The sequence below is a fragment of the Bidens hawaiensis genome, unplaced genomic scaffold, assembly GCF_021521415.1.
Source record: "Bidens hawaiensis isolate Kalapana, Puna unplaced genomic scaffold, B.hawaiensis_p1.1 tig00005663_1, whole genome shotgun sequence".
Classification (NCBI taxonomy): Eukaryota; Viridiplantae; Streptophyta; class Magnoliopsida; order Asterales; family Asteraceae; genus Bidens; species Bidens hawaiensis.
This window is the reverse complement of record NW_027491369.1, coordinates 1,152,738-1,175,230: the sequence shown is the minus strand read 5'-3', so window position 1 is coordinate 1,175,230 and position 22,493 is coordinate 1,152,738. Positions and strand designations below refer to the sequence as shown.

Below are 22,493 nucleotides of genomic sequence, written 5' to 3'. Positions count from 1 at the left end.
CAAATTCAAGGTGTTGACTATGAGGAAACTTTTTCGCCCGTTGCTATGACTAAGTCAATTAGGATTTTGCTTGCCATTGCTGCATACTATGATTATGAGATATGGCAAATGGATGTCAAAACCGCTTTCCTTAATGGACATCTTTCTGAAGATGTCTATATGGTTCAGCCTGAAGGTTTTGTCAATCCAAAATATCCTAATAAGGTTTGCAAATTGAACAAGTCCATTTATGGACTTAAGCATGCATCTCGAAGCTGGAATCTTCACTTTGACGAGAAAATCAAAGAGTTTGGTTTTGTCAAAAACGAAGATGAACCTTGTGTTTACAGAAAGGCTAGTGGGAGCACTATATCATTCCTCATTTTGTATGTGGATGATATACTGATCATTGGAAACGACATTCCTATGCTTAAACAAGTTAAGCTATGGTTGGAATCTTGTTTTGCAATGAAAGATCTTGGAGAAGCCGCTTATATTCTGGGAATAAAGATCTAAAGAGATAGATCTAAGCGGATTCTAGGGCTTAGTCAAAGTACTTACATAGACAAAGTAATGGCACGCTTCTCAATGGAAAACTCCAAGAAAGGAGCTGTACCAATGACTAAGGGAACCGTGTTGAGCAAATCGCAATCTCCGGCAACGGACATTGAATCTAAACGTATGCAAGCAATTCCATATGCTTCAGCGGTTGGCTCTATCATGTATGCTATGTTATGTACTAGACCTGACGTGTCGTATGCCTTGAGCATGACCAGTCGTTTTCAACAGAGTCCTGGCATTGCCCATTGGACTGCTGTGAAGAACATTCTAAGGTACTTGAATAGGACCAAAGACATGTTCTTGGTGTTTGGGGGAGTGGAAGAGGAGCTTACTGTAAAGTGTTACACTGATGCTAGCTTCCAGACTGACCGAGATGATTCTCGCTCACAGTCAGGTTTCGTTTTCACTCTCAATGGAGGAGCTGTTTATTGGAAGAGCTCCAAGCAGAGTGTAGTAGCGGATTCTACCACCGAATCTGAATATATAGCCGCATCTGATGCTGCTAAGGAGGCTGCTTGGATGAAGAAGTTCATCACCGATCTTGATGTGGTTCCGAGTATCCACAAACCAATCGAGATATTCTGTGATAACACAGGTGCTATTGCTCAAGCCAAAGAGCCAAGGTCTCATCACAGGACCAAGCACATTCTAAGGAAGTTCCATCTTATTCGGGAAATATTGGAACGAGGTGACATCGTGATAAGCAAAGTAAACACAGATCAAAATCTAGCCGACCCGTTCACTAAGCCAATGACTCAGGACAAACATGATCAGCATAGAGATGCTATCGGGCTTAGACTTGCTAGTAATTTATTTTGATTTAGTATTTGGATGTATGAACATTCAAACAGTTGTACTTTTCAGTTCACTTTTGATTTAATGGTTAAATGCAAACGATGAATGATACAACTGTGTTCTTTTAATACGTTTAATCCATGAATATTATATTCTAAATTATCCGTAGTCGGTCAGACTCGTGGGAACGATTCTTAATTAAGACTATTCTGACTTTGGACTCAAAAAGTTGACTTCCAAACTCACAGACCTCATTATGAATGACGTTGGATGTAACTCGCATCAAATCATCTTCATGGATCTTGATCATAAGATGTTTTGATAATAGTATGCTCATTTAGTATCCTTAGACCTGAGATACATATTAGAACTTTCGTTTACCGAGGAATATTCTTTGATCATGTCAACCGCTGTTGCGTAACTGCCAGCCATAAAGGCACTGGTTGGGAATGTTCTGGAATTCAGTGGGAGTTGTATGTAGTCAAGATGGGATTCTGTACTCTTACATTCAAATGTAACAGTTAGACATTTTGGCGCCCTCGTTGATTCAAACTGGTAAAGTGTGAGGCCTCACCCAAACTAACTGTGTGTTTGATTGGACCACTTTGACTCTATATCGAGAACTAAAATAATTGAACGCTATATGAGATTGATTTGATCCATGTCTCATTGTTCAATTAATGTCTTATACAGAAAGGATAGATGACGACGATTACTATAAATTCATTGTCTTGCAATAAGGTATTCCAAGATACTTTGGTTATGGATTTAAAAATGTCACATTCGGTTGGGGACATCTATGTGTAGCTAGAACGCCTCTGGCTGTCAGCGTTGTGATACTTGACCCAAATACGTCCAAGTGGGAGACTGTTGGATTTTATGGACGTTTCGGGTCAAGTCAACGTGACCGACCCGAACGTGACCCGGACAGAGTTACACCGGGGGTAACGAGATAAAGGCCTACTTAAAGGTTAATTAGGCCCGACACATAAAAAGCTAGATTTCATGATTTAAATTTTGAGTGTCATCCCACAATCTAATAATGTTTTTTTTTACCAACTCAAATGGTTATAAGAAAAACACCATGCATGGTGAAAAGTATTATGGATCATGATTTCTAACAACTCACAAACTTCTATCCTGTCATTTCCGTTGACCGACTCTCTCACTCTCTCACCAACCCGATCCAAACCCATTCCCAAATCTAATTTTTTGAGATACTCTTCAAAACTCACACGTAACCAATATCTTGGATTATTTTTATTAGAACATGTTTCACACTCTATATAATCAAATATTGCTTTCAACAAACAAACGGGATCGGGAGCATTAAATTGTGAGACCAAACTTCGGGAAGTGGAGTCAAGCTCAACATCCTATTTTCTTTTTTCCTTAAAGCACAATCCTATAACCAACATTCTGTCATATCTGAGCATTATCACTTGCTTCCGCCGCCGCCGCCGCTAGCCGCCGCCGCCGGAACTTCATTGCTCTTTGATTGTGTCGATCTAGCGTGACTCGTATACTCTCGGTGTCTTCCCGGTTCTCGTAACCGAGGTATATCGACAAACCTCCTATGGTTGGTTATTATTTATCGTTTATTGTACTCGTACGCGTTTGTAATCGGATCCGGGTTCGGGTTTCGGTTCATGGTTCGTTTTAAATATTTTATTCCGCTGCGTTTCTTTATTGTATCGTTAATGAGGTTAATAATTAATATGGATTAATTATTATCGAAACCGAAATATTAAATAAAACGGGTCAAATAGTTTATCCGTTTTTTGTCTCGGACCACCGTTGAAACCCAACAGTTGTAGCCCAAAATATATACACCACACACAAAAGAATATAATAATAATATTCTTCAAACATGCACAAGCGAGTAATATTCCTCGCCCCCCCCCCCCCCTTCTCGCCCCGTTTATCGCCGGGGGGCGGTGTTCCAGCCCAATTTCGCCCCTCTTCGCCCCAAGTTCTCGCCCACTACACTTGGCCTAAGACTGTGTGTAGTAGTTTAACTAAAAAGCGCAAAAGTGATTGCCATGTCACCTTGGTTTTAAATTGCACGCATAATGCGCTGATGCGGTGTTGTGATGGTTAGGTCGCGTCACAGCATATGATGCTTAGCGATTACATGCTGCGAGCAATTCGTATGATGTGGTCAAGCGCAAGATGCGCTATGATGCATGCACTTGTTAAGTTTTTTTTTATATTACAAAGAATAACAAATTAAGAATCAATATTAGTTTTCTTACCTGGCTGCTTCAAAGATTCTGAAGTTCAGAATCAGACTTCAAATCTTCTTCAATTGTAATTTGCAGTTCAAAGATACATAATCGGGCTTCAATTGTTATTTGCAAGAGTTAATGAAGACGTGTTTGGGAGTTTTAAGCAGGTATTTAGGGATTTTAGTTTTGTAATTTTCAAAAATTTGGAATTAGTTGGCGTCATCGTCATCGTCAGTGCCACATAGGCTTGGGGGCTCTCACTGATATTTCTCTCAAAAGCATGTCATGGTTTAACTAAAAGCACACTTATGTAGGTTCAGTATATCAAACAAATTCTGGTGTTTTGTGTCAAGTTCTTTATCAAATTCAGTAATACTAAATCAAGACTGCATAAAAGCTGAACCACAGGGCTCATGGATCATGGCTCATATATTTTTTTTCTCTCAAAAGAGAAAAACCAACATTATATATTGATGTTATTATTATTATCCAAAACCTACACTTATTTTTTCTAAGCTTCAACATTTTACTTGGATCCATCACATTTATAAACGACATATGCACTCATCACACGCTTACATTTATCACAAACCACAGTTCCTTGACTCATCCCTTCATCATATGGTACCATGGTTGTGTGGTCACAAGTGACTGCACCATTAACTTCGTCAATACTTCTGATTGCGCCCACAAATCCCAATATTCCAACCTTGTTGGCCCAGTCAGGAACCCGGTCAAAGAAATCCATGACTTTGTTTCCTTTTAACATCACAAAATCTTTAGAACTCACACTTCCAAAAACAGCCCAATTTGTGTTTTGGTCATCAGTGTCTAGCAATTCTGAGACTTGGTTCAACAGGGTTTCATAGTTGGCAAAAGTTTGACTTTGACCAGCCTGAAGAATTGAATCTTTTATCTTTTCTAACCTTAGCCAGAAAAACCGAACCTTTATGGGAGTAAAGGAACTGTCTTTGTTGATATCGGCTAATGCTGTCTGCAAGCTTTCGGTTGAGACTCTGCTTCCAACATAGATCACTTGAAGCTGCAAGCCTGCATCTTTTAGTTTCTCGATTCTTGATTCAAATTCCTTGATCCACTCTAGGTTACCACTTCCACATATGCAAATGTTTTGGCCTCCTTCCACCTGAAAACAAGACAAATGAGTAAGCATGCCCAAAACCCGAAAAAGCAGCAGCCTTTGAGAGATAGATACATGGGCAAATTGGATTTTAATAATCCAAATGACCCATTGACCGAATAATTCATACTTACAATGTGACTACTGACACTCCTAACTTTCACTTTTATTACCCATGACAATCCCACTGTAACGAAAATATAACTTAGTTTGCCCTAGCGAACAAATGACTGACTTTAATCCCTATCTGAATGTCAACTGTTTTGAAACGACATAAACGAACATTAGAGGCATCAACAGATCAACTTATATATTGTTTAGAGATAGATACATTGTCTCTTGAAGCATTACAATAAGTGCATCTAAGACTCGAACAAGCTAACATCTTTTCACATTATTTCATTGGTATATTGTTCGAAAAATAAAAAATAAATCCATATGGAAATGAGCCTGATTACGCTTGGGATCCAATTTTTATTATTTGCTGATATAATATGACTAATATTAAGAATCTTACCATCTTGGTTAGGAAGTGATCTGTTCCATCTAACATAAGCTTCACATTCCAATTTTCTTCCTGCCAAAGTTCTTTCTCTTTTGAAGCCGAAAAAGGAAAAGCTTTTGGTCCCCAAATCAACACCATATTAATCGCATTATAATTTGAAACCGAACCGTGTGAATCTAATACTACCAACAAAGGCTTTTCTTCAAACTTCCATTCTTCTCTAATAATCCTCACTACGGTTGAGTTTAGCAGCCATGGCTGCCTGATTGACAGCCATGGTAACGAGTTCGATAAGTAATCAAAACTTTTGTGTTCTTGAGGAGTCCATGTTTCTGAAGACGAGATTGGGACCCACACGATTTCATAATCTTGTTCTATGTTATTGTTGTGAGGATGCTCATGAGTTTGCTGTAGTAGCAATAGAGTTTGTTCTATTGGTAGAAGATCTGGCTTTGAAACCAAAAGCATAACTACCTTGTCTTTCAATGTTGATATACCAACCTGTTTAAGATGAAAAACAATAACAATTTAAGATGATAGTTCATATCCTTATTTATCAAGGTATGTACGTAGGTTCGGTTGTGCCTCTATCTTGCTATAGATGGTTCGTGTAAAGAAAGTACTTACCTTTGGTTGAGAAGAAGAATCCTTGAGAGGTGAATCATCATTCAAAGAAAAGAATAATTGAAGCAATTCTTGATTATCAGCTTTGGTCTGATCCTTAACAAGAACCACCAGCTTTTTGTACAGTTTCTGCTCTGCAAAACAAAAACAGAACAATCTTTCTATAATGAGAAGATTCAACTTTTGTTCGGTGGTTATGGTCGCACCTCATAATAACTGAGAGGCTCTACCTATCCGTTCTTGATATGCATCAACCTGCATTCTGAGGCAACCGCATAATCTGCTCAACCTAAGAGCCAAACTAGACAAACCCCACGCTGCATTCGCGGTTATATTCGAATTCCTGTAAAAAAGTTTCAAACTTTAGTTTTATTTTAACTATAAAAATCAAAAGAAATTAGTTAATTAACCAGGAAAAGTGAAAAAAAGAAAAGGCACTTGCTCCTGCTTCATGGCAATCAAGTCTGTGATCTGAGAAGCAGAGGTCAGTGTGCTTCTAAATATCCAATATGTAGCCAAGTAAATCTTAGACTTTGCAGCAGCCATAAGTGTGCAATCATGATCATCAACAAGTACAAGTTGTAGAGGCAGGCCTTCAAATCTCACTACACACTTGGCTAATTCCACCATTTCTTTTATTAGCATTTCCATAGCCTTAAACTGGGGTCTTAAAGCTTCAAAATTTTTCCAACACAAGTTCTTGAGTAATGCAAGTGATGCTGCTAACGAATTGTGTGAATAAACCTCAAGAACGAGCCGAAATTCGCCGTAACTTATTGCAAATGCTGTGAGTATCAAAACCACCTTTGCATCCCATCTGTATTTGCCTAACATCTCTAGTAAAAGTAGAGTTCTCGCGTGCATATCTATGGTGTTATGGCACTCCCATAGTATCGCTCGTGACAACTTATAAATGCAATGCTCCAAAGTTTCTTTCGTTGCAAAGCTTTCGATGCTATCAAGAGTATGCACATTAACAGTCTGAAAATTCAAAAAAACGATAGTTTTGTTATAAAGATCAAGACAACAATATTAATCGAGATGATCAAATGAATCAAGGGTTGATACATTGTTTGAATTAGACGCGTATAACATGACATTTTCCATGGCTTGAAATAAAATCTTGCAATCCACACGATGCCCGTCGGATTCATGAGTGAGTAGAGTCTTGTTAATGATGATTTCTTGTTCAATAGATAGTTTTGTAGAAGAAGATTGAGGGGTGAAACTGGCATTTCCACTTAACTCCATAGCTGAATCAATTCAAATATGAACTCAACTCCTACATCTGTCTATATGAAAAAGTGTTTTATGCTAGAGTTGAGCCTTTCTTGAGATTAAAACTTTAGTTGGTTGATACAGTACAACTAGTTATTGCATGTGTACAACATCTCCATGTGCACTTGTATGCATTTAAAAAAGCAAAATGTGGAGCATTATAAAGAAAAAGGAAAAGGAGGTGAGGTTCCTAAACCTTCTTGTAAGCATGAAATATGTGGGAAACATTCAAAAAGCAAATAAAGGTATGAAACATGTAACTGTAGTGACAATCCTTTGAACTATTACCAAATAAAATATATACCTCATCTTAAACCCTGACCATTAAATTATTTTGAAAAGTAAAACTAATATAAATGTGTGAGTATTCATATTTATTAATTTATACATCTTAGACTTCAAATTTTAAACTATTAAAATCAATGAAAGTAACAAGTTATTAAATTATCGAAAATATATATTGAATTATATAAATAATCGTAATTTACAATTCAACTAAAATCATCATCATCATCATCGTACTCAGTATATCCCACCAATAGCAATGCTATGGTAGGGTCTGAGGAGGGTAAGATGTAGACAGCCTTACCTCTATCCCATAGGGATAGAGAGGCTGCTTCCGGTGAGACCCCCGGCTCGATAGTAGTTTTGAATCAAGCCTTGGACATAAGACACATAACACTCAATCATCGGGACACCGGCTGATTGGTGCATGTGCCCTTGTCTTTCGGCTATCAACGCCACCACATGATGCCTGATTAACCTTCCGCCACTTTTAACGTTATTTTCACGTGATTAGTAAAATAACGTCAAAATTAGTGCAATTTTACTTTTGCCCACCCAAGGGTTCACACATATATACATTATATGTGCGCACCGCAAGCAGGGCGTAAAAAATATAGAACATATTTTGGAATAACATTACATAACTCAAAAAACTAAAATATAGAACATATTTTGGAATAACATTACATAACTCAAAAAATGAAACAAGTGATTTGTAAATGGTTTAACATCCAGAAGAAGTCATTAAATACATTGGGTGTATACTGTATAGTGTGAGAGTTTTGAGTTCTTGGTATGACCTAATATTTAATGTATTTTTGTGTGTGTAATATCTGGGCATGCAATGTGCTACAACAATATGTGTATTTTGTCACATACATTTAACACTGGAATAACTTGTCATGACCTAATGTGTTTTTGTGTAACCTAACTAACCCATTAACTCATGGCAAGGACCGTTTTGGTCAAATTGCTAGTGTCAAACCATCATACGTGATCATTAAACTCAAAATAACCTGCTTTATGTAACCTAGACTAACCATTAACACACGTGAAAGCCCATTAGCGCTAAAAGTGTAAAGTAATCATGCAATGTATCATAATGTGACCTTGTGTAACCTAAACTAGCCTACTAACATACTCAAGACCCATTGAGGCCTAAAAGTGTAAAGTAACTTGATGTGCATTTGTGACCTAAACTAACCCAATAGCACATGAGGAAAGAAAACCCATTAAGTCTCAAAAGTGTAACGAAATCATGTAGATGTATCATGTGGCTTTGTGTAACTTAACGTAACCCATTAACACATGGCAAGGATATTAAGTCTCAAAAGTGTGGAATTAATCATAAGACATGCATTCTTTAAGTCCAAAATGACTTTTTGCAACCTGTTACTGCTTTGTGTAATAGTCACACCAATAAACACTCGGTAAATTAGTGTTAGCTCAGTCGTTTGTCTAAAATCGGATCAACCATAGATTTTCAAACGAAATATGATCGATGGATTTCTTATGGTAACCACCTTCATCTATTACCGAGGGAACAGACAGTTGATGATACTCCATTTTGTACATTTTCTAGTGTTATTTTACTTATTAATTAATAGCTATATAAATGAAAGAATAAAATAAAATCCTGAATACCCTTTAGAAACAATATGATAAAATCCAACTTGCATGTTCAAGTAGTACAAATAAAATTTCCAAGATAAGTTTAAAGTACTTACAAATCAACTTAAAATCCGCTATAACATGTTACTTAGTAGTCAACCAACATATGCAAGTAAACTGTCACAGCTGAATCACAATCTTTAGAGTAAAATCTTAAATTAAAAAAGATTTAAGATATTTTTCGTCATTTCTTTTCAAGTAATTTTGGAAAACCACTTTATACACGTAAATAGCACAAGTTTTGCACTAGAAACCAACATACAAAATCACACATTATGCATGGTAAGGTGTTTGTTACAAAATGATTCACAACTTTCCAAAGAAGCCGTGTTGAACTCAATTGATGAATATATATATATATATATATATATTAATTTAATCAAAATCAGTAACCACCAATCATATTTCTTCTCAAACACATACATAAACCAATTTCATAATTAGATTTGATTGACATGTTTTACCATATGTACTAGGCCTATTTATGGTTGTAGAACATGATCAACCTCATATTATGGTTGTATTCCCATATATGGTTCTCAGATATAGTAATAGGGCTCTTCATCATATTCATCTTTAACTCCATACTTCTAAGATTCACCATAAAAGGTCCTATGATATGGCCGATTTTTGGAATACTTCCAACGGTTGCATTACACACGACGAATCTTTACGAATGGGGTAGTAACGCTTTGATCAAATATGGAGGGACCTTTTACTATAGAGGTGTATGGTTAGGTGGTACTTTTGGGATTGTCACTAGTGATCCTATTAAAATAGAATACATGCTCAAAACAAATTTCAAAAATTTCCCAAAAGGGGTAGCTTATAAAGAGAGATTCCAAGATTTTCTTGGAGATGGGATCTTTAACGCCGATGACGAGTTGTGGAGGACGCAACGTCGTGTGGCTAACTCGGAAATGCATTCGACTCGCTTCACGCAATTCTCAATAGACTCGGTGAAAAGACTGGTGCATGACAAGTTGTTGAAGGTTTTAGAGGCTACTAAAGGTGGTGTCATTGACTTGCAAGATGTGTTGCTTCGGTTTACTTTTGAAAATACTTGTGCAGTGGCATTCGGTGTTGATTCGGGGTGTTTGGAAGTTGATTTACCCGAAACACCATTCGCGAAGGCGTTTGAGAAAGTGACCTTTGCGAGTTTGATGAGGTTCTTGATCCCTCGTTACCTTTGGAAGACCATGAAGTTTTTCGGAATAGGGTTTGAAAAAACACTAGAGGATGCAATGAAAATTGTGCATGATTTTTCTGAGAAAACAGTGAGAGAAAGAAAGATTGAATTATTATTATCTAGCAAAGAAGGGGCAAATGGTACTTTGAGGTGTGATCTATTGTCAATGCTTATAATAATGGAACAAGATAAACAAGAAGTGTTTTTTACTGATAAATTACTTCAAGATTTTTGTATAAGTTTCATCTTAGCAGGTAGAGACACAAGCTCAGTGGGATTATCATGGTTCTTTTGGTTAATCACAAAACACCCATGTGTAGAAGCATTAATACTCCAAGAAATCCACAACATCCTACAACAACGAGAAAAATCCTACACGGAAGATCAAGAAAACATAGTATTTACCGAAGAAGAACTAAAGAAAATGACGTATCTACAAGCAGCAATATCAGAATCTTTACGATTGTACCCTCCCGTCTCATTTGACCACAAAGAGCCAAAAGAAGACGATGTTTTCCCGGATGGGACAATTATTAAAGAGGGTGCAAGAGTCGTCTACTGCATGTATGGCATGGCTAGGATGGAGAACCTTTGGGGTCCAGATTGTTGCGAGTTTAAGCCCGAAAGGTGGATTAAAGATGGCGAGTTCATAAGTGAAAGCCAGTTCAAATACACGGTGTTTAACGCGGGTCCAAGGTTGTGTGTGGGCAAAAAGTTTGCATATATGCAAATGAAAATGGTGGTTGCCTCTATTTTATTGAGGTATAAATTGAAACTAGTTGAAGGTCAAAAGATTTCTCCAAAAATAAACACTACACTTTACATGAAACATGGATTATTGGTCACCATGGAGCCTAGACCAAAGTTTCTAGATTGATATTGATTTAAACTTGGCATCATGAAGTTGCTTGATTCTTCATTATTGTACTTGTTATGAACTTGCTTGGATTCTTCATGAAGTTGCTTGATTCTTCAGTATGTGAGATATAATAAAATTTTATATTGATTCTAATCAAAACTTCACTAAACAAATCAAAGTTTAACTACAAAGAAGTACCATAAACTTTTTCTACAAAATAAGTTACTCTTCGCCTCTTGCTACTAGAGTATATAGCATGCCCTGAAATGTATGTTCATGTAACGCCCAAAATTTAATCGGATCAATTAACAGTTCCAACGAAAATTGGTCCTAATTTTTTTCTTTATTTATTTATAAAGTCACATTAATTACATTTGAATTACTATTGATCCAAGTTTTGTCATGAATAAAAATCTAACAGGGTTACTAGAGTTAAAAGTTGATCTACTATTATTTTAAAGAAAAATAATGGTTGAACCACATTATTCTCTAATTGGCCTGATATTATGCCATGTGGCGTCCTATCTTTGAAGTTTTAGGTCATAAATATTTCTAACTAAATTAAAATAAAGAAATTAAAACATTCCATATATACAACTAAATATTCATTGATTTTTAATATTTAATTATAAAATTAGTCGTCAACTAATCATAATAGTTGTTTTTACTTCTTTCTTCTATGGAAACAAAATTTCATTACCAATTAATAGATTCCTTTAAGTTACGTATCACAAATTACGTAGACAACTAATATAAAGTAGCTATTAGTTATCGTAAAATTTGTTTATTTCCATTAGTGATTTCTTTCAACAACAACAACAAAAACTAAATTTCTTTGGTCTCCTTCATTCCTTAGTACTAAACACATTTATTTGATAGTGTTCGTACTCACAAACACACCTGAGGAGCCTTTCATAGCTCTGCTCGTCTTCAATCACTTTACCTTAATTACAACAAGTCCTACATCCAATTACGCATTTTGTATTGTGCATCAATTATTAATATTGTATTCTTCACACTTTTAAGTATATGTGAATTACATGTATATCAACTAGGTGTCTTATTGGTTGCCTTTAAATCATTAAACCGGCCAAATTTACCATCTTCAAATGAAATTCGCCTTTAAATCAGCTGTTTTGTTTATACAATGTTAAACATATATTATATACTTGGGTTACACTCGTCATATTACACGTGGTTTTTATATATAATTACATGTACCTATTGGATGATAACATTTTATAGCTTCTCTAAAAAACATGCAGGAACCATTTCATTATTCCATAACTAAATAAATATATAAAATAAAAACTAATTAGGTATTAAACTAGAATATTAAAATGAAGTTTTTTTTTATAAAAAAAAACGACTGTTCGTCACCGATACAATAAACATAAAGGTGGTACCCCACTAAAATTGCGTAAAATCATGACCAACGGTTTGGTTTACGATTTTTATAATTATGGGCCGTATAAACCAAACCGGACTGTAGGAAGTGGTTGGTCAATTTTAATTTTCTTCATGTTGTTTACGCTTTAAATTCATCGTTAATGCTAGGGGTGTACACGGACTGAACGGACCGGACGATAGCATGTCCGTGTTCGTCCGTTAAGCTTTTGACGGACAAACGGACAGCTAACGAACACTCTACCGAATGAAAATTCATGTCCGTGTCCGTCCATTAAGAAATTTAGTTTGTCCGTGTCCGTCCGTTAATATTGTAAACGGACGTTAATGGAAAATAATTGACATTAATGGACAAACAAACATGTAAACTTTAATGAACAACGAACACTAATAGACAAATATAAACGGTTACATATTAATACCAAACATAAATCTAAGCAACTTCACCTATAAATTTGGAATTATACCATATATCATCCAAATATACTTAACACGTAGTACATTAACATAAAGTGTATCACTATAATATAAGAGACATTAGACATGTGTAATACAAAAGTGTGATTAAGAACACTAAAAATTCTACAATTATATTACAATATTGGATAGATCTAAACAGTAAAGATACCGGACGGACATTATCGGACATAATCGGACGAACGTTATCGGATGTTCACGAACACTATCAAACGGACTTGGTCCTTGTCCGTGTTCGTCCGCTAAGCTTACCGAACGAAATTTTGTTGTCCATGTTCGGTTCGTTTATTAAACGGACGAACATAAACGAACTTATTGCCGAACGGACGACCAAACGTCCGCCGGACGTCCGGTTCGCTTACAGCCCTAGTTAATGCTATTTTATACTTCTTCTACCATTCATATGATTTCTTTTTATATATGTATTTATTTTGTCAAATGATAAAGCGATGTCTAAAAGATTAAAAGCTCACCTTATAAATTCGGAGAATGATGTTTTTTAACATGAGTTATACAACAAAGTTTCATTCGTTTACCTGCATATAATTAAATTTTATGAGATGTGTGTTTATTTTATAGTACAACTAACATATAAGATTGTACATATTTATTTTAATGTTTCAGTTGGTGCATCTACAGGTCCGTTGTCATACATTTCAAATGGTATTCCATTATTATTAAATTTAACTTGAATTTAATATGAAAAATAAAAATTTTAATTTATCAAACACATTTGTTTTAATTCCATCTAAATAGTTATCTTTCTTACAGTCTTTAATACGAACAATGCTTATTCTGGTGTCGCTGAAAAAAGAAAACAAGGAAAACTCAGCATTAATATAATAAACAAAAACATGGTTATGCCACTTGACACCTAATTAGACCATTTTTGTGTCACTTGGCACTTTAAGATTCCAAATAAAACTATATCCCATACCATAGTTTCCAATGAAAAATCAAGAAGAAAACCAACATTTATAAAAGACAAGGTGGTGCATCCAAATTATTATAATCATTAGGCGGTGCATGAACTATTAGTTACAATTACTCAGTTTTAAAAATATTTAATGTTATCTTGGTTGTGTTTTTTTTTTCATTTCTTTTTGCGGTTTGAAAGCTGGTCTGCGAACAACCAATCATTTTTTTTTTATTTTTTTATTTATTTGTCGGTTGGACGACCAATATGGTCGAGTTTCTAAACATTGTTTTTATCTCAAATTTGTTAAAATATTAAATAAGTTGAATTTTAATTCTAACAAAAATAAGAAAAGAAATATTTGGATATTTATGAATTTTCAACATGTATATATGTCACACCCCAACTTACGGCAGAAATGTCGGGGCGTGATCTGATTGCCCGCAGCTCTTAAGGTACTATCATGATAATTAATAAGTGACAATATCTATTTAATTTATTTAAATAAAACAATTACAGTTAAGTACATCAAGTATAAAGAAAATACAACAATGATCAATTAAGTTTGTATCCTAAAAGGGCATCCCTACATGATCTTCATCTTGCTAAATAACTAAGCTGATAACCTGTAAATGCGTATAAAATATATTTTTTTGTCAACAACACATGTTGAGTGAGTAAATCACCAGTTTAAGACACAACAATAATCATATATAATAAATAAAGAAAGATGCAAACTGCTCTTGTGAGATAATCATTTAAGCCATAGCACATACACAAACAATCAAACATACATAAATGGCTAAACCATTGTCATGCGAATGGGCATTGGTTACCAAAAATGAGATGTCGGTGAAACCATTGTCAATGCGTCGGACTCCGCCACTACGCCGGTCGTATGATCATATTAGACTGAGAATATGTTGGACCTCTCCGAATGCGGTTCAAATAAAGCAAGTAAGAAAATAGCAAGTTAGGCATAAAATGATATACACACAAGGATTAACGGTTGCGGTTTTGAATACTATATAATATATACATACTGTAAGTACGCCTAAGTCCCCAAAACGGTTAAAAATGAGTTAAAAAGGGGGAGTGAGATACTCACCTGATCGGATGTACAAAATACAAGTGATGAGGATGAGAGAAATATAAATTCTTCGGAATATACCGTCAATGATTCCTAGTTAAATAATAGTAATATGAATTAATTATAAGAGATATAACATGATTTGATAAATTAAGATTTGGATGTGATTAAGTTAGGTTTGGGATTCGTATATTTATTAATTGATCACATTATTGTTTCACATATTTTTTTTATTAAAGTCATTATTTTTAATATTTATAGAATTTTCCTTGCTTACTTTATATGAAAAAAGAATATATAATCAAATTTATAAACTAATCATTAAATAACTAAACTTGACATAAAATATACTTATAATTATACAAATATATAAATATTTAAATAAATAATTATAATATGTAACAATACATATAAAAATATTTAATAACTATTTATCTTGAGTCTCTCACAAATTTAATGGTAAAGATATAGTTAACATGTTTAAAATACGTTTGTTACAATTTAAATAATGATACATATATAGAATATATATATTTTTATGTATATGAATAATTTTATAAGGAAGTTCAAAGTTGAGGAAAACTCCAATAATGGTGTTCGGGTTTTTATAAAGCAACAATGACTTATTATAATTAAAATACTTATAATATATATATATGTGTGTGTGTGTGTGTGTGTGTGTGTGTGTTTACGTAACGAAAGCTTTAACGAGACTTGACAAAAAAACATAAACTCTAAGATGTCGGTTTTTATCAAAAATAATTTGTTTAACAATTAATAGTAATTATAATTAATATAATAACATTGAAAAACCCTTTTAAAAAAATAAAAACAACAACCACGTCCAGAGGGGCTCAAACCCGCGCCCCTGGCCGGTTCACATGATTTAAACACCCACACACCAGCCATTGGGCTGAAGTGTTCTGATGGTTATAATCCAAAAACACCAAGTTTTAACCAAAAGCCGATCGTTGATGACCGTCGTTTGAGTCAATCAAAAACCTACTTAGTCTAAATAGTTAGAGCAAGTAGGGTATCGTATCACAAGGAGTATGTGGTCAATGAAATTCGTGTATAGACTTAATATTATGAAGTGACTGGTTTTAGTGCTGATCACACAAGCAATTAAAGTGAGTTTAAAGAACTAAGCAACGAACAAGTAAACGAGTTGTAAGCAGTTAACAAAGCAAATCACACCCGGAAATTCAAGTAAGCAACCAACAGTTATCTCATGCAACCTAACAGATTAATTATTAACGATTAACTGAAAACTGATAAATCAGACAAAACCTTAGACACCAACAATTACTTTACACACGGCACTAGTTATCAAACAGTCCTTGCCAGTGTGACTCAGTTAAGGGAAATCGTATGTTTTATCGTATTCAGTCTAACCAAACAGTTATATGACTAATTATCTAGCAACTGGTAACAGATCGTTCAGACCAACGTTAACCTAAACCGACCGAACACACAGAAATACCAAACATCAATAATCATATATCAATCATCAATAATAATACATAAGTGTTCTTAATCACATGAGAAAACTGTAAAGATTACAAACTATACATCCCGGGTGCGATTCTAGGGGATTAGCCGAGCATTGACATCATCAAATCTTCGATACGGTTGATATGGATCATGCGGAAGGTCTTGGCACAAGCTATGGTGGTAGAAATCGCCTCTTGGAGCTGCTGGAATCGCCTCTTGGTCGTCAAAATGGAGTTAGGGTTATTGAGAATGAAAATAACATATAAACCTAAATTTCCCGTCTTTTATGCCCGTCGCGATACGCGATGGCTATATGACCATCTCATCGCATATCGCGTCCTAAGAAAACCTCATATTCAGATTTCTCTCGCCGAGAAACCCAGAATTCATATATTATGGCTCCCGTAACTCATTTTATAGCCCAGGATATGCCTGTTTTACTTCTTGGTCGCGTTTTGTCAACTTATCTTGTTCAGTTTTAGCATCGGCTTATGATTTCTCATCCATACTCTTCCCGAATCCTTGTAGCACTTCCCAAGACCTCAAATCATGCTCCGGTCTTTCCAAGATATCATTCCATGCTCATACAAGTCTCAAATTTAGCATCTTTAACGATCAATGACCTGAAATACAAAAGCATGTATGAAGTACCAAAGTTCTAACAATATACTCAACAAAACTACATAATTAATATACTAATATATATACAAAATACCCGACCATCACATCCCCACACTTATCTTTTGCTTGCCCTCAAGCAAAACTCTAAAGTAAACATTAACCTCCATCATAGGTATGTGAATTATCACCATTAATACTAGTAAGGTTTAAGGTCATACCCAGTTTACCAGACTGACACTTTCTAGATTGATATCCCACAAATACGGTTAAGTGCTATAATAAAAACAATAGGGCCGCTCAGACAAGTGTACTTTGTTTCCGGTTAAGGCACACATGCTCATACCCCTCATAATATAATAACTCTCCTCTCGGTTTAATATCTGGACTAGCAAAAGATGTGCTAGTATCACTCTGCTCTCAGTATCACTCATAAACAGGTATCCATCCATAAAACTGCTTTGACACAAATGCAAATCAAGAGGTCTTAAAAGGGTTGTAACGAGGCCAGGTGTAAGGGTATGGAAGGGAAATATTTAAGTAGCTCAAACGATTCGACCCGGCTTATTACAAAACATCCAAATAAACGAAACTGCTATACAAACTGACTGACTTATTATAAAACCTCTAAATAAGCAAACTAACATACATACTGATTTCATATTTTTTTTCTTTTTTTCTTTTTTTTTACATAAACGAAATACTGAATACATAACTGAATATAAACAGACATCTTTTTGGCCTTTTCCTAAAGTTTTTTTAAGCATAATAACGTGATGCTTAATAATGGAACAAATACAAATACAAAAACAAAAAAAAATACAGTTAGAAATAAACCTAGTAAGCCGGATCGTCTAGTAACATAATGTCGGGTGAAGAAGCGTGGATCGACTTACTTGTATTCGATCTACGTTCCTCGGGTATGAGTGTGCTATATCACCGATGGTTTTCCGATATACGAGTTCTTCCACCTACAAAACGAACAGCACCGCGAGCTTACCCCTCAGAAAGGGACAGAGGGGTCCTCTTTGGGGTAACCCTCCGGTGTGAGAATAAGATATTGCAGGAGAAGATAAGAATGTGAAAATCAGTAAAGGATTCAGAATCTATTTCTTGCTTGACCCCAACTGTGGAGGTGGTGTGGTATTTATAGTATTAGGGTTTCCAATGATTGGGCTCAGACCCAGTTAGGGCCTTTTTGGCCTCCTCCTATTGCTTCGCGCCACGTGTACTTAGGACACCTGGTGCTTTTTCATTGATTATTCTCTGACCAAGGTATTTTACCTGACCCATGTGCCATCATGTGGTGGCACATGGGTTTTGCTGAGTTGTCCACCCTTCATTGGCAGCTGTCAACATCAGCACATTCTTTATTCCTTAAAAGATACCTTATGGAAGGTTGTCTGATAAGTACAATCATGGTTGTCCTTATCCTGATTTGGATTATACTATTGTCTCATTTGCTTTGTCCTTTATGCGCCTATCCCGGGGATGCGCAAGGTCTTCTCTTTATTCTCACGCGCAGATGTTTCATGCGCAGATGTGATATGCGTGAGCATGTGATATGCGTAAGCATATGTAATATGCGTGAGCATATGTGATATGCGCCACGCGCAGATGTGATATGTGTGAGCATATGTGATGCTTGAGCATATGTGATGCGTGAGCATATGTGATGGGTGAGCATATGTGATATTCGTGAGCATATGTGATATGCGCCACGCGCATGGGTTTTGGCTTTGTGTCTTCATGACATCCTGATTTCAAGCCTCTTGTCTATATCTTGTGGGTTGACCCGCCCCGCTCGATGTTAAGGCGGGTGCATACCCCTTCAAGCCCCCCCAGTCTAATGTGTGTCTTGTCTCGTGCGAGCGAGGTAAGATAGATATTAGACTTAATAGTTTGCTCTTTTAACAGGGTTTGTCTTTTCTTTTTCATTTCTCATATGTGCGTTGTGCGAAATTCTATCCCTTTGGTTAAAACGAATCGTCAATGCACGTGGTTAGTTGACGCTGACATGCATCAGAGATGGAGACGTTATGTGTCAGACCTTTCGCGTGCTCGAGGTGCTACAGTTGCCTTTCACGTCTGCTCATACAGTGTCAGGAACACGTGTCGCGCTTATGTTGGCCTACGCCTGCGCGTGGGGGCGCGTGAGCGTAGATCTGATTATTACTTGTTTCTCTTTCTCTGCTCTGGGCCTATAAAACCAAACCTTTTGAACGGTTTTTTCTTCATCTCCATTGTCATTTTCAGAGCTTTTGCTTCTTCAATTTACATTCCGATTAAGAGCCTTTATCTTTGCTTCCAGATTTCCGTGCTTAAAGTAACCATATTGTTCGATTCGCAATTGTATGTCTGATAACCCAGACACCACAATTTCCCCTAGTAAAGGCCGTGTAAAATCAGTGGTTATGTCTAATTTGAAGAAGACCGGCAAGGGTAAACGGGTTGCCGAGGCCTCGTCGGAGGAGGAAGGGAAGAACAAGGCGGTGAAGAGATGGGATGAGATTCCATGCAAGTTGAAACAATCTGACTTTGATAATCTCGTCTCCTCTCAGGGTTTTCTCCCTGAGTATGGTTGTCTGCTCCCGCGACCGGGCAAACGGCGGCGGATCCTCCCGCCGGCTATATCTCTTTATACTCTCATTTTTTCACCCACTGTAATCTTCGTCTTCCAATGACGAGGTTTATAGGTGCGCTCCTCCAGTTTTACGGGATTCATATATCTCAGGTTCATCCCTGTGGACTAGTGCGCATGACTCATTTTGAGTTCATGTGCAAAGCTCAACGCGATGAGCCCACCCCTCGGCGCTTTCAATATTTTTATAAGCCGAAAATCTAAGATTCTTGGTTCTCATTCACACCGCGCAGTCAGAAGGTTAAGTGCTGCACTGTTTCCTTCAAAAGCCTTCATGACTGGGCTGAAAAATTCTTTTATATCAAGGCTGGTGTGATTCCCATCCGCATGACTATGCGCGCGATTACTTCTGCGCCCGCGGATGATGACGTTCTTAAGAATCCATCTGGCGCGTGGGTTAAGAAGTTATCTGCTGAACCATCCCCCGCCAGGAAAATTTGCGAGGAAGCGTTGGTGGGGGTTGGCATGAGCAAGAGGTGGATTGACAGCGGGACTGAGCCTGTCATCCATGTTGATGGCTCAGGTGGGTTGTTTGTTCATTGCATTAATTTTGTGCGAGTATAATTCGTTTTGCTGATATCACTTGTCTTGTTTTATGCAGAAAGCAAGGAATACATCCACGCCGCCTATGACGAGCATACGGAAGGTGGCTCTGTCGCGCTGAGCGCTGGGGAAGTTGCTTTCCCTGATCGCTTCGATGATATGTTCATCCCTGTCGATTTAGAATTTTGTTTTTACAGCGATGCGCCTGGTAAGCCTTTGTATTTGTGCTTAGGCCCTTAGAGTACCAAATTTGGTTTTAACATTTCTGTTGCGCGTATTGTATATGCGCTCGCTAATTATGAGTTGGAGCTTGTGGAAGAGGAAGAAGCTGAAGCGCAAAAACTCAAGCGCAAGGCTAAAGGCAAAACTGGCGCAGGGGCCAGTAAAAAACAGAAAAAAGATGATGCCTCTGTTGCCCAGAATCTTCCTCCTACTCAGGCGAAGGGACTTGAGAAAACCAAGGGTTTTACTTCCAAGTTTTCCTCGTCTTCTTTGCCTCAAGGTGTGGGCAGTCCTCCCGTCCACACGAGGTATGGTGCCGCCACCTCGTCTCTGCGCGCGGCGGACAAGGGAAGCGGTGCTGTGCCTGCTGTTTCGTCTTCTCCAACAGGTATACTTTGTTTATTTTTAGTGGTTTTATGAGCGTGATCCTGATAGTCATTAATGAAGCTTTGTTCACTCAAATGTTTGTAGAGCCGGCAACGTTGGTGGCTCAACCTCAGGCGCAGCAAGGTGCCGAGGCTACGCCGAAGGTTGTTTTGAAGTCCCCTGTTTTACCCTCGAAAAGGGGGAAAATGGACTTCATGGCAATGTTTAATTCGCGGACTGCGGTGCGCCAAGGTATTTATTGTGCTTTGATTGTCTGATTTTTTCCTTTAGTTCAAGTCATGAATCATTTCTCCTTGTTGGTTTTTTAATAGGAATTATAGCTGGCACACAAGCTGCTGGTGGCACTGCTAGCGCTGGCGCCGTTAGTTCTGCTCCTGCTCCAACAAGTACTGAATCTCCTCTCATTGGGATCACTAAGGAGCAGGAGACTATTTTACGCGCTGATCTAACAGCGTCAAGACCTCCCCCACCTCCTCTTGCGCGCAGCCTCCTCGTGAGACTATTTTTGATTTTTCCAAGTCGCAGGAGAAGAGACCTGTTATAGAGGATGATGAGGAGGTTAATTTTGAAGATTCTGATGGTGGCCGCGTAAGCCCTATAGCGCCACGAGATTTCGTGGCGCAGCCTTTTTCTCATGGGGCGGGCAGGAGCTCACCAGCTGGCGCTAACCTTTCTGCTGGTTCTCCGCAGGTATAAGTTTATTTTGCTCCGCTGTGCAGACTTCCAAATTAGTGTTTAGATAACTAAAACCTTTCTTTGCGTTGCTTTGTGTTTGTAAGGAGCCGATCACATATACCGCCCGAGCTGGAATATCACTGAAGAGAGCTCATTCCAATCCATGGGCGTATGTGAAGACTTTTGGGCTCACTCTGTTCCTCCAGCTGAAAGGAGGTTTCAAGAGGACCGCGCTCGCGTGGACTTGCTTAATGACCACCTTTTTGCTGGGTCTGCGTTCTTTGATGCCTCCCAAGAGCTTCGCAATGATTATATAAAGGTACATGATGCACTTGCGGAGGCCAAGCAAAAGGCTAAGATTTCTGCTTGGAATCTTTCTGATGCCCGAGAGAGGGCTGAGAAACTCCAAGCAGAACTTAGTGAGAACCGGGCAAGTGCCAACGCTGCTTTTGTGAAGCGCGGGCTTGAGCTGCAAGCTGCGCGGGAGAAGCTGCAAGCGGCAGAGGCAGACGCGGCCAAGTACGCGCGTCGAGCGCGTGACCTGGAGTTGGAAGCAGAGGCGCGTGACCAAACTATTGCGCAGGTTAATACTGACAAATCTTTATTGGAGAGTGAGGTTGCGCGCCTGAAGAAAGAACTCGATGCTGCGCGAGCGGAAAAGAATGAAGCCTTGGCGGCAGCGGCGTCGGACAAAGAAGAGCTAAAACAAGCCAAGGAAACTGTTGAGTTGTTAAACTCTCAGATCCCTGCTCTGGAGACGTCTGTTTCTTCCCTCGCGCAGGACCGTCAATGGCTGATTTCACAGGGTGTGACTCGTTGCGCTTATGCGATGAAATACTCAGACGAGTTTCAGACCCTTGTGATGGATTGTAATGCGGCGTCGCGCTTGGTGGGTCGAGCTGAAGGGTTTA

At 37.5% G+C, this 22,493-nt stretch overlaps 1 protein-coding gene and 1 pseudogene across 1 annotated transcript; one reads left to right on the top strand and one right to left on the bottom strand.

The window, feature by feature from the left end:
• Positions 1–3,957: 3,957 nt before the first annotated feature.
• Positions 3,958–7,348, bottom strand: LOC143630463 (protein SIEVE ELEMENT OCCLUSION C-like). The gene is made up of 6 exons (XM_077099467.1): positions 6,899–7,348; positions 6,267–6,811; positions 6,061–6,173; positions 5,834–5,964; positions 5,219–5,707; positions 3,958–4,707 (listed from the first exon to the last, which is right to left on the bottom strand). Exons 1-6 carry the CDS (start codon positions 7,079–7,081, stop codon positions 4,090–4,092), a joined length of 2,079 nt encoding a protein of 692 aa, XP_076955582.1. The 5' UTR covers positions 7,082–7,348; the 3' UTR covers positions 3,958–4,089.
• Positions 7,349–9,163: 1,815 nt separating this feature from the next.
• LOC143630462 (cytochrome P450 86B1 pseudogene) lies at positions 9,164–11,130 on the top strand (annotated as a pseudogene).
• The last annotated feature ends 11,363 nt before the right edge of the window (positions 11,131–22,493 follow it).

Bases quoted from the DNA above. Each gene is read 5' to 3' on its own strand.
- LOC143630463 (XM_077099467.1), bottom strand. From the start codon at position 7,081: ATGGAGTTAAGTGGAAATGCCAGTTTCACCCCTCAATCTTCTTCTACA. The intron at 5,708-5,833 runs GTAAGTACTTTC...CATCTTAAACAG, and splicing joins ATTCTTCTTCTCAACCAAAG to GTTGGTATATCAACATTGAA. The intron at 4,708-5,218 runs GTAAGATTCTTA...TCTTGTTTTCAG, and splicing joins ATCACTTCCTAACCAAGATG to GTGGAAGGAGGCCAAAACAT.